Source organism: Saccoglossus kowalevskii, chromosome 1, assembly GCF_978046115.1.
Source record: "Saccoglossus kowalevskii chromosome 1, keSacKowa6.1, whole genome shotgun sequence".
In the NCBI taxonomy this organism is placed as follows: Eukaryota; Metazoa; Hemichordata; class Enteropneusta; family Harrimaniidae; genus Saccoglossus; species Saccoglossus kowalevskii.
In genome coordinates, this window is record NC_140641.1 from 28,960,509 (window position 1) to 28,974,286 (window position 13,778).

A 13,778-nucleotide genomic window follows, 5' to 3' on the forward strand; every position below is an offset into this window, starting at 1 on the left:
TGCTAATTTTAATTTGGCTTCAAAAAGCTGATACTGTTTGATTCCATCCCAAATGTTGAATGAATCCTGAAAAAATCATCTCTACGGAAACGTACAATTATAAGTTAAATTGAATGAGGATCAGGTCACAAAGAATGTATTTACGTGGTGCTACAATCGGCCGTTACGTGTTTGTGCGATAGTGTAGACGTCACATATTACATATACTTTGTGGTCAGTCTGCTTATAATATTTTTTGAGATTGTTTGTATTATTTTGTATTTGTAGTACTAGGATGTTACTTATGAGGACAGATATTATACTTGTGCCTGCAAACACAAATAATTAAAGATCTCCAATTAACCTTTTATTCCTGCTACATATACTTGTGTTATTAATTATTCAATAATTTGTATTTCTATCAGATATGTAATGTCGATCAACTCTGCTGCCTACATTAAGGTGTTGCGTTATAAGGACGGTGTTCTCTTGTTAATAAAAATAATATATTATACATTTAAATACAACTACCACTGCGAATCCATGCTGTTTGAAAGATCCATTCGTACAAGATTAAAATGACAAAATGAAGGTGCACAATACTGCTACTAAAGCTCCCTTATGCACCAGATTATCGAATGAAGCGTTACAACATGATGCTGAGGCTTAGCCTTACTTTGTTCATATTTGTAACCGTTCGTGCTAGAACACAATAAGAATATCTTGATTACGTGATTATTACTGTCTGAACAGTCTGAAACAGTCTGACAATCACAAAAGGCATTTTGCTTTATTTTTAAACCAGCTATGTTTCGTTTCACCAAATATCAGTAACAAATGAACAAACGGTTTATACTCTTTTACCTTGACACAAAACATTAAGCTAGGTTTGTTTTTTACAAACTAGTACATCTATTTTTATTTCAGGATTTCAACATCCAAATTAAACTAATGAGAAACATATCAAGATGCACAACATTTCTGTTTATAATAATAGGTTAATTAGTAAAATATCAATGTATCATCATACGCATGCGCGAATGCAGTATATATTTGTGTCCAATAGATGACAAGCAAATGCATTAGCTTTGATGCATATACTTGGTAATCCCCTATATCGGTTTAGCCTTCGAAGAAGAGGGCATTTCCATAGTCATCTACAACTACAACAATGCTGCGGGTACTACTGCTTCTCTCAGTGACCAGTTCAACTCTGGTAGCTGCTCGTCCACAAGAAATCGTACGGTTATTTATATAAATCAGATTTGTATGAAATCCCAATACTTGTTTAATGGCAATACCATGATTTATCAATATGGTTTTTGGGATCAGACATTGTTGGGTGAACAATTATATTAGGAAACGGAAATAGCCAACGTGCCCAATACGACTGATATCCCACCTAGCATTTTGCCATTTATTATGCATGTACATGATATTCATTTGGGTGATAATGATGGGTGGTGGTGGTGCTAGTTGGCGGTATTCTGTGATTGCTTATGAGGCTACAAATGTGTTTAATTTTTGGTGACGCACGTTAGATTATATTGGTTAATAAATTTGTAATTAACATTTTAAACGACAATCAGAATAAATAAGCATGAAATAAGCATGATTCCAGGGGATGCGTATTGACACGCTATATCAGGTTCAAAGACCTAAATATAATTGCTACTTCTAAAATAACATTTCTTATTTTACAGAGGTTGGCCAACGGGAGGACACTTTCAAAGCGAACATATACAAGTATGCGTGAGTATACATTTATCAGTATTTCGGCATGATAAAGCGGACACTGGTAGCATAATAATTGTCGCATCAGACTCAGATTGGTAGACCCAAGTTCAAATACTACCTTAGGCTGAACACCAAAAAGGGTCGACCCCCAACCTTGGGTGAGTGTGCCACAGACTCAATGGGAAGGTCAATTCTATTGACCGAGATTCATTCACTAACAAATTTAGATATTTAGTATTTAGGTATGACGATATGGTGGTCGTTAAATTGTGAAAATAGACCTTGGACACACGTGTACCAATCACACCCATTGAAAATAAGTCGTCAATGAGAAAAGTGATAATATAATTACCCGCAACTGATATATAAAAATATCGGCTTAGTAGCAACATATTTTCTTTATAATGTGCTTATATCTACAGCTAAATAACTTGTTTTTAAAACTAAGATATATTTGTTAATCTAATCATTACTTTACCATTGTTATTGCCACCAGCACCACCAACAACTGTACGAGCAACAACTGAATCACAAAGCACACGGACACCCAGTCCGGATTTAAGTGAGTATAAACACCGGTCTTAATGTTTGTCATTCATATGCACATCAGTCGTATATCACACACAATCCCCCCCCCACACACACGCACATATATCAAATACACTGCTATATGTAGGATCGTTTGGAGATTATATCTATTATTAGTCTTGTTGTTGGTTTGTGGCGATTACGCAAGTAAACTGTCATGGGGCCGAATTTCAATATTAAATATTTTATATGACAATGCATGAAAAACTAATTTACGATTGTATGGCTTCGACACGACAGAATTTGGATGAAAATAGATTTGACACGATATAATATAGATATAATATAATTATGATTACAGTTGGTTAGTAAGTGAGTGTGTGTGAAGAAGTTGGTATTAAATGATGAAATCCACATAGTGGTATATTCTAACATGTAGAGAAGAACTCATTGTGCAATACTTTCTATACTGATACAACAATCAATATGGTACAGTTATGTGTTATTTGTGGCAGACTCTGGGAAGAAATTGTGTTGTCACGATTCTCCATTGCACCAAAGAGATGTTTTATGTTTTGTAACAGCACAATTTTCTCCCAACTTCTGTCATGGCGAAAAATGATAACATGGTACTGACGAATTACAGCAAAATCACTAATATATTTTTTTAAATCAAGCTGGAAATTGCAAAGGCCGCTGTGGTGGAAAAAGTTTGGGAAACTGTTGGTGTGACTTTGATTGTTTCACATACAACGATTGTTGTCATGATTATTCCAAACATTGCCCAGGTAAGTATTACATTATTTTGTAACAAAGTATCAGTATTATTTAACATTGACAAGGTGGGTTACTTGAAGAATGTTAAGAATGTTATTTTGATTTCTACAACTATTTGATTTACACAACCAAACACTCATTTTCTGACCACAGCGTAAATTTCACAAGACATATTGTCTTCCCAACAATGGAACTGAATTTATAACCATCATTTCCTTTCAGTTTCTTCGTCCTTACGTCTCTTTCGCTAAATATGTATGATATGCCAATTATTTTATCATTTTTATTAACAGCACCACCAACTGAGGCACCATCAACAACCGTACGAGCAATAACTGAACAACAAACGACACGAACACCTGCCCCGGATTTAAGTGAGTACAAATTCGTTTCATGAGCTCAATTATTAGACATTCAACCATACATCGGTTTCATATCCCCAATAAATATCAGAGTACATACGTATAGGTATAGTCATGCAATAGTGTATAGGTGTAGATCAAATTACATTTGGTATAAAGTACTAAATCATAAATTAGTTCAGTCTTGTACTCCGCAACATTTGTTTTCAAATATTCCATACCATTATAGTGGACTTTACTTGTTCCATTGTAAAATGAAGTGCTGTTTAATTTATAATGGTTAAAATTAGGCACATATACGTGTGGACGCTGGTTTAAAATGATAAATTCCAGAGTGGTGCTTATAATCTAGTGAACAGCCATTGATGGAATTTCATTATGCAATACTTCATATAGCGATACACAAGACATCATGTCTCAATTGTGTATCGTTTGTGGTAGGCACTGGGACGTAATTGAGTTGTCACGATTGTCAAAATATACATTGCACCAAGGACGGGTGTGGTTCATTTTAGATGTTTTGAAGATAGTAATAGCAGGAGATCTTCCCAAATTCTGTCATAACAAATGATAACATGGTGCTGACGAATTACAGTAAAATCACTAATATATATTTTCTTAAATCAAGCTGGAAATTGCAAAGGCCGCTGTGGTGGAAAAAGTTCAGGAAACTGTTGGTGTGACTTTGATTGTTTTACATACAATGATTGCTGTAATGACTATTCCAAACATTGCCCAGGTAAATATTGATTTATTTGTTTATCAATAAATTAGTGTTATTTAACATTGACATACTATTCTCTAGTTTTCACAGGGTAAGTTTACTTGTTTGCAACAAAGAATTCTATTTTGATTTATACAACTATTTAATTTACACAACCAAACACTAATTTTTTGAATGCATGTTAAATTTCACAAGACTAAATTTCTAACACGCATTATCGTCAATTTATTTCTCGTTTACCCTTACCTCTCTTTCTCTGTCTATAAATGATATGCAAATTATTGTATCACTTTCATCAACAGCACCACCAACCGAGGCACCATCAACAGATGTACCATCAGCAACAACAACTGTACGAGCAACAACTGAACAGCAAACCACACGGACACCTGCCCTGGATTTAAGTGAGTACTATATAGGTGTTGATCAAATGAAATTTGGTATAAAAATTCGGACTCACAATTAGTGCTATCCCATACTCGAATGTATTTTGTTTTTGAAATATTAATTTTAGTAGCTTAGGAAATAGTTGTCTTTCTATAACGTTTTAATGGATTGTATCTTTTCCACTGTAAAATGGAATACAACTTAATTCACAATGGTTAAGCATAAGTAAATGTACGTGTGGAAGCTGAATGAAAATAATAGATAGTGGTACGTATAATCTAGTGAACAGTCATGGGGAGAATTTAATTATGCAGTATTTTATATGGCGATATACAGGACATCATGTCCCAATTGTGTATCGTTTGTGGCAGGTTTTGGAACGTAATTGACGATTGTCAAAATACCGTTGGACCAAGGACAAGTTGTGTGCAAATTGTCCTGTTCTTGGTTCATTTGAGATGTTTTGAAGATCGTAAAAAGCAGGAGTTAACGTTCTTCCCAACGTCCATCATGACAAATGATGATAACATGGTGCTGACGAATTACAGCACAATCACTGCTATAGCTTTTTCATAACCTAGCTGGATCATGCAAAGGCCGCTGTGGTGAGAACGGTTCTGGTAAATGTTGGTGTGACTTTGATTGTTTCACATATTTTTGTTTAAATCAAGCTGGGAATTGCAAAGGCCGCTGTGGTGGAAAAAGTTCAGGAAACTGTTGGTGTGACTTTGATTGTTTTACATACAATGATTGCTGTAATGACTATTCCAAACATTGCCCAGGTAAATATTGATTTATTTGTTTATCAATAAATTAGTATTTTTTAACACTGACATACTATTCTCTAGTCTTCCCAAAGTCAGTTTACTTGCTCACAACAAAAAATTTTATTTTGATTTATACAACTATTTAATTTACACAACCAAACACAATATTTTTGAATACAAGTTGAATTTCACAAGACTTATGGTCTTGCCAACAATAATCTAAATTATTCAGCACTCATTATCGTCATTTTATTTCTCGTTTTTCCTTACCTCTCTTTCTCTGTCTATAAATGATATGCAAATTATTTTACCATTTTCATTAACAGTACCACCAACCGAGGCACCATCAACAGATGTACCAACAGCGACAACAACTGTACGAGCAACAACTGAACAACAAACCACACGAACACCTGCCCCGGATTTAAGTGAGTACAAATTCGTTTCATCAGCTCTATTGTTAGCCATTCAACTATACGTCGGTTCCATATCACCAATAAATATCAGTGTACATGACACATTCCATTTATTTGGGTTTGAAATGGTCAAGTTACATTTGGTATACATGTACTGAATCACAAATTAGTGTTGTCTCCGTACTCAAATGTATTTTTTTCAAATTTTAATTTTAGCAGCCCACGAAATGTTTGTCTATTCCGTAACATTTTAATGGACTTTACGCGTTCCTTTGTAAAACGGTGTAGTATTTAATTCACAATGAGTATACATGTAAATGCGTGCGTGTGGCCGCTGGTTTAAAATGATAAATCGTATAGTGGTACATATGATCTAGTGAACAGTCATTGATGGAATTTCATTATGCAATACTTCATATAGCGATACACAATACAACATATCACAATTGTGTATCGTTTGTGGTAGGTACTTGGACGTAATTGAGTTGTGGCGATTGTCAAAATATTCATTGCCCCAAGGACGGGTTGTGTGCAATTGTCCCTTTTTTGGTTCATTTTAGATGTTTTGAAGATCGAAACAGCAGGAGTTCATCTCAACTTCCGTTATGACAAATTATGATAACTTTTTGCTGACGATTTACAGATAAATCATTTTTGCTTAAATCCAGCTGGATCATGCAAAGGCCGCTGTGGTGGAAAAAGTTCAGGAAAATGTTGGTGTGACTTTGATTGTTTCACGTACAATGATTGCTGTAATGACTATTCCAAACATTGCCCAGGTATAAATTGATTTATTTTGTATCAATGAATTAATAATACTAAACACTGACGGACATATATGACACTGATTGCCTTCCTGCATTATTCAATGTCACTTTAATTTTTCCAACAACTATTTTTACACACAAAACATTATTTTGTATCAATAAAAAAACTAAATGTCTAACTTTAATTTACATAAAGTCACTGTCTAACAATCTGTTTTGTCCCTCTCTCCCAATCTCTCTAAATATTTTGTAAAGCTTAATATATTTGGCTACTGAATGTATATGTTCTTTACCTGTACATATTTATTGTATTCTATATTGCTCTTCAGCACCATCAACAACAGAACCCCCAACTGAAGGAACTCCACCACCAACCACATGTGAGTGTTCATATTTCTCTGACTCTCTTATTGTCTCAACTGCCTATCTCCATCTTGCTGTTATTAGTGTCGTCTAATTAAATTTCTCAAACCGAATGTAACGTAAGCTAATATTATCCGCCAGATAAATTATTATAGTACAAATAAACGGGTTGACATATTTAATTACCTTGTCATAATGAAATATAATCCTTTCTCTCATGATCATTATTAACAGCACCAACAACTGAAACACCAGTTTTGTCAGGTGATCCACACTTGAGGACATTCGATGGTCATTCATACTCATTTCAAGGAATATGTTGGTATATGCTGTTTAAAGACTGCAGTCAAAATCCTGCATTTGAAGTCGCTGCCAATTTTGCCCCCCGAGATGATAGTACTCCTGATGACATCAGAACAAGAGCAATCCAAATTAATATTACAGTTGGAACAGAATCCGTACATATTAATGGTTTGAATGTGATTACGGTGAGTTAGTAGCAAATAACTTGTAGAATGTGTGACTATTTATTATATTATGCAAATATTGAGTCTGGTTCAGAGAGAAAAATGTTGGTCCATATCGGCCACAGCTATATTATATTTGTGTTATTATAACATGGTTATTTCGTAAACGGTTGTGCATTCGGAATGTTTTCCATTTCCAATAGTTCTTCGTTTCACTTCTAATGCTTCGAAGTTATATTTCATTGTCATATTCATGATTTTGATATTCCAGAAGCCGCGATTGTTACGCAAGGCGCGCGCGCACACAAACAAAAATGGCCCATGGTTAAATTATTATTATTATTATTATTGCCAAATCTGATGCAAGATACCTTGTTGAGCAGTACATTACAGATAATATATTGTAGAAACGCCAGCAAGCCTCAACAGGAAAGCAGTATTTTTAGATCGCTCATAACAACTGCACAAACAATAATGACAATGACGCTCATTATTATTAGAGAAATATTGGAGATTCTGTGTCTACAGCCAGGCCGGTACATATCCAACAAACTGAGAACATGTTGATCATGCGCTTCACCTCAAAGAAGACAACCTTCACTCTGAAATGGACATTAAAGAAACACATCTTATCTGTGTCTATTGAGGGTACTGATTACAATGGTAAAATATGTGGTATGTTGGGTAATGCTGATGGCAACTCTCACAATGACTTCAGAAAACGTGATGGTGGTGAGACAAAAAATGCAGACGAGTTTGGAGAAAGTTGGAAAATGAAAGATAAAACGTAAGTTGAATTCTAAATTATACTTTACTAAATTATACATTTATTATATTATTGTATTGTTATACCAAATTATACGTTTTCACTTCATGATAGTGAGTATTTGGCAGCAACTAATAAACAATAAAAACTGTTATCTCTAGTTAATGTCTCTACTACCTATGATTTGTTTCTAGATATTTACCAATATGAGCAAGAGCTCATAAAAACAATTGAACTATTGAAACATACAGCATGATGAGACAATTAACCACAGTGTAATGATTTTTCGCAATGCCAAAAAAAGGATGACATTCCTGAAATATACTCTAACAGATGCATTGACTCTACATTGACTGAACACTTAGAAAAAGAAAACTGAACACCACTATCAAAAACGAGGCTAAATGCTAAACATATTAAAAATTGAATGCTTGACACTATTTCCAAAAAAGTGACATAGGAATGATGTACAGAAGGATAAAGGCTTAGTGTTCGTATATGGCAAATCTAATATGTAAAACAACGCATCGTGTGAGTTTGTAACCCTGGAGGAGAAAATAGTATATCCACGAGCGAAATTGCAATTGCAGTTGTAATTTGTGACATCGTTCTGCCCCTAAAAAACTACTATGTAATATGACCTCGGCTATACCTACATAATCATATCACTGGGAACATAAATTACTACTAGTATTACACATTGGGACTTCAGGAACATAAATAGTGGTACTTGACATACCATGAGTGTGTGACATACTTTTCAAATGTCATACAATCACCATTTTTCCAGTGTGCGAAGTCTGTGGGAGATTGCTGATCATCATACAAACTGGTCAACTAAACCCAATTGATGACTTTGACCCTTATTTGAATACAGTAATTTGACAGAATGTGTGTATGATAGCGAACCTATCTAAAGTCGTTAGTAGACACATTCATACTAGCTGGCTACGTGACCTCACTGGTTATGAACATATTTAATTATATGAGCTATCATTTCAACTACATGTATGTTGCCAATTAACAGGAACAACATCATCTAAATATTTACAATGTTGCGCATTCTGTTTTTTTTCCAGATGTGACTATTAAATGGTTTCTTCTGCACAGTAGACATGCAACATATTACCATATGTATTAGATTTGCTGGTTGTACTACGTTTTCGAATATAATTTCGTTTAGTGACTTCTATGTTTTTCGTGTTTGCTTCTTGACCTAATAAATATCCTCAAGTATGGTAACCTAGGTTGATCGATCATTCTGAATTAATTTCGAATAAATATATTTAGTGTCATTTTGTTTCAAAATTCATTTTTCATTTCAATTTTCAAATTTCTATTTTAAGTTTTATTTCTGTTTTGCAATTTATCACAGTACAATATTGGTATTGGTCATATGCTTTCAAGACAGTTCAACAATTGCTGCTTATGTTCCATAACATTGGGAGTCGAGATCCCCGCCGCCAGTTGCCATGTTTTTTTCATGATTAATTATGATCGGTCATGATTTACTGTGAATCAACCATGGCCACTAACTGTGGGATAACGTTTAGTCAGAGCTGACATGATCATGTACCACCCGAAGCTTGTAGCTTAGCTTAGCTTAGCTTGAAGCTTAGCTTCGCGATTTCTCTGCTTTTGGTAGGTGTTCAAATCCACGTTGGGTTCATCACGGGCATGTAATAAACCTGTCCCGTTACTCGCCAGTATAATTCCTGGAACAAGGGTACATAGCAGGTTATTCTTGTAGGAACATCAATTAAACACCTGTTTCATAACATCATGTACCATCCTGTACCATGGGGTAGAACCTAAAGGGTGGTTAACATTGTATTTTACACATGCACGTGGCGTGGCGACCGCTGCCCTTTAACATACATGAATTAGATACAACCTATTAGATGCACTGTGCGAGAGTACTGATCACCGACATCAATCCCAGTCCAAATCATAGCATTTGCACATATATTAGCAGGGGGAATCCATGTCACTTTCATATTTTGCCATACAGTTGTTTCAAAACAATTGAGCTAGTAGTTTTTAAGTTAAATAGTATTTTTACAAAAAATACTAAAAATTGAATAGTTGGTAGTTGTCAAGAAGAAGTCGAAAATAGAATTATTGACAAGCGATGGATGGAAGATGGACAATCATCTATATGAACAGTTACGCACTGTCATCTTGAAAGACAACAGTTTTAAAAAACAAAACAGAAAAAACACATGTCTATTGAGCAATTTATAAACGAATGTCGAGCAAATGAAAAAAAACATCATTTGTTTTATAAGTTCTACATCATAAATATGCAAATTAAATGATTTTCGCTGTAATTTAAATTCATCGAATAAGTGGAGTATCAGACAAATTCCACAAGGGGACTATTACTTTCTAGCTCAACACTTATGTTCTGTCTTTTGGCTCACTGTTGTGGCTCATGGACCTTATAGTGTTGGTGTATGTGCCACAATCTCTATTAGTGCATGCACAGATACTCAAGAAATTACTACAGTGGTACATGAGCCACAATCTGATGTGTAAATTAGCCATATAGTACAAAATGATTCTGAACAATTACTTGAGGTGCACCAGAATCTATATGTAAATTTCCCATATGAATATGTAAGCAGTGTCTACCATATGAATATATGACACATGCTAAAGTATATGCATTTATAACTTTGCGTATTAAAGTTCATGAATAGATACATATTTATATAGATGCCTGCAGTAAATTAGCCATATAGTACAAAATGATTACCAACAATTACTTGAGGTGCACCAGAATCTAATATGTAAATTTCCCATATTAATATTTAAGCAGCGTCTACCATATGCATGTATGACACATGCTAAAGTATATGCATTTATAACTTTGCGTATTAAAGTTCATAAATATATATATATATATATATATATATATATATATATATATATATATATATATATATATATATATATATATATATATGCCTGCAGTGTTATTAAGTATAAGGTAAACATCAGTCTGTTTTAATTTTCTTCACAAGTCTCAATTAAGAAATTTAATTTTCACACTTTATATAAAACAAGACATGAATGTCACAGACCCAGTCATTTAATTATAAAATACTTACAATACAATAAATACATGGAACATCTGCAAACAGTTGAATTAATATGTAGTCTTATGTGGGTACAAGTGATTTCCCTTAATCTAGAGTTTTACTGATAAGTGAAAACCTTCATTGACCCAAGTTCAAAATCTCAAGAGTACACAAGTGCAACCAAACTATGTCTCATACATGTATGCATGCCCAGGAAACTGTATTCATAAATATGAGTGAACCTTAATGTACCTTTAATAGCAACTTGACTTCTTTGTTAATTCAGATCTTTGTGTATTACCAGGACCAGGGTTTCTTTTAGTATCATCACAATAATTCCCCTCAAAATGTAGCCCCGACACCCCTCTACAAATTGGTAATGGTACGACCCATATGTCACTGATTCAGATCAAGGTCATAACATCACTAAAATCGATAGCTAATCATCTATTCTGAGCTTGCTCAGTTGATCTCTCAGTGGTGTTGGAAAAGGTAATTTTGGATGAAAGTTATGAAAAAGACCCACTTAGGATTTTCAGATCTGGAAAAAAATATATGTGCATATTCGGTAGAGACTTATTTATCAACCTGCCAAATTTCATTTGCTGCAGAATTTCTGAGAAAATGTTAGAGACGTCATAGACGGAAGCCGGTAATAATAAACTATACTCCCCTTTTCAGACTGCGCTAAAAATAACGGCAGCTATATCAATGTGCATTTGGCTTGTAAAGACAATAGTAGAAGTCTATATAGCATGTAACCACCTTCTTAGGACCCCTGCTTTAAAGTATGATACATGTGGTTGCCTGCCCTCCCAACTCCTTGGGCATCATGGAAGTGGTCAAACTGAAGTGAACTAGATTTGTACAGGATTATACAAGAAAACCAAGACAGTCGCCAGACAATCCTGGGGTAATCTGGTCATCATGGAAGTGGTCAAACTGAAGCGAACTAGATTTGTACAGGATTATACAAGAAAACCAAGACAGTCGCCAGACAATCCTGGGGTAATCTATTAATAACAAGTCTAGGTGTGGACTGATTCAGGCAAAATAACTCACCTCTTGTCTAAGTCATACCAACCATAGACTGCAAGCATTATTATGTGATTCAGCAAATGACGGCGAGAGAAATCTAGGTCAGGGTAAGCCCCATGACCTCATAGATTTTCTTCCACATTACATAACACATGACCAAGATCAAGAGGTCAGAGCCATCTTGCCTTATGTTCACTTCCCTTTTTCTCTGTATACAGGGACTTAAAGCCAATCGCTACGGAAAGTGGGGTGGTTTGGAGGGGCCAGGTGTCTATGATGGGTATGAACTAGAAGAGTAGGTGGATTGAAAACTAAATTTGATTACCCACCATAGACTCTGGTCAATCAAAATGACTATTTTGAACTGTGGGCAGAGTAAGACGATGAAAGGTGGCGGATTTCCAAGCAAAACAGAAAACAAGAGTTGGCAGAGCCATCTCGATGCTGGGAAAATAAAGCGTATTTAAAGGTGTGTTTTGGAGCAATGGATTGGCGAATAGGCAGAAAAGCAATATCAATGAATTGTTCTAATGAAAACTGGAAGTATACATGAGGGTACGTGTTATTATTTATTTTGGAAACTCAATTTTTAACTGAAGGAATTAAACTAAATTAAATAATCATGTTTATTTATTTTGAACCTTAAAATGACTACTTTTCAACTCGGGACGTTTAATTGTACTTAGCGTATGTTACTATGACAATCAACCAATTCGAGAAAAACAGTTGACAATGACTAAATGCATGGCCACAGTCAAATCGCTGTTTAATTGAACTAACAAAAATCAAAGAAAACAGAGAACTCTAAGACAGAAAGAGAAACACGAGCGATGTAGTCGAACAAGATGAATTGCGGCAGCCATGTTTGTTTCACCTCGATCAATACAGTATTACCCACGATGCACTATTCCCATAAGCGTGGGTATGTAGGAGTTTATAGCCAAGCGTACTGCGGTCAAGAACAAGGTAAGAAATTGCGTGACGAGACCATCCCAATTTGCCGTCGATTTCCGGGTTCGGGTGCGTGTCATACAAAAAGATCGATACGCACTACACCGCCGAGTGTAGTAGACATAATCCTGATGGCAATAGGATGTTCGAGGGAAGCTAATACAGTTGATTTATAACAGTGAAGTAATACAAACGTATTTAAATGAGTTGGTAAACAAGAGACGGTGGCAACTCCACGTTGTGGATAATTTACACACTACTACAGTTCGACTAAAGTTTACAAACACCACGGTCAGTCACACAAAGTAACCCAAATTCAAAAGGCATTTTTAAATGCGCTGGGGAACATGAGACGAACAATTGTGCATACATAGATGACGACTCCATCAGTTCCAGGTTATAACGCAGCATGAAAATGGCAATTTAAACTTTGCTTGCAGATTTTCCCGGGAAGATTTACATAATGCTACAGTTCGATAACACGGCCAGTCACATAAAATTCATCAAAAGGAAACTGCAAGTTGTATAATGCCAAAACAGTACCATGATTTCACAACTTTCTAAATATGTTCGCTTTTATGAATGTTCACTGTACACCAGTCAATGTCTCCCTGTTCACAAGAACACAAAGCCTAAATTATCAGAAATTCGTAACACATAATTCGA

General features: G+C 35.0%; 1 protein-coding gene across 1 annotated transcript; it reads left to right on the forward strand.

Moving 5' to 3' along the window:
* Nucleotides 1–1,079: 1,079 nt before the first annotated feature.
* LOC146750828 (uncharacterized) lies at nucleotides 1,080–9,348 on the forward strand. The gene is made up of 14 exons (XM_085491001.1): nucleotides 1,080–1,219; nucleotides 1,683–1,731; nucleotides 2,213–2,278; nucleotides 2,922–3,032; nucleotides 3,315–3,395; nucleotides 4,012–4,122; nucleotides 4,410–4,511; nucleotides 5,166–5,276; nucleotides 5,588–5,689; nucleotides 6,346–6,456; nucleotides 6,774–6,824; nucleotides 7,042–7,295; nucleotides 7,775–8,061; nucleotides 9,120–9,348. Exons 1-14 carry the CDS (start codon nucleotides 1,151–1,153, stop codon nucleotides 9,130–9,132), a joined length of 1,518 nt encoding a protein of 505 aa, XP_085347127.1. The 5' UTR covers nucleotides 1,080–1,150; the 3' UTR covers nucleotides 9,133–9,348.
* Nucleotides 9,349–13,778: the final 4,430 nt, after the last annotated feature.

Bases quoted from the DNA above. Each gene is read 5' to 3' on its own strand.
- LOC146750828 (XM_085491001.1), top strand. From the start codon at position 1,151: ATGCTGCGGGTACTACTGCTTCTCTCAGTGACCAGTTCAACTCTGGTA. The intron at 3,033-3,314 runs GTAAGTATTACA...TTTTATTAACAG, and splicing joins TTATTCCAAACATTGCCCAG to CACCACCAACTGAGGCACCA. The intron at 6,457-6,773 runs GTATAAATTGAT...ATTGCTCTTCAG, and splicing joins CTATTCCAAACATTGCCCAG to CACCATCAACAACAGAACCC.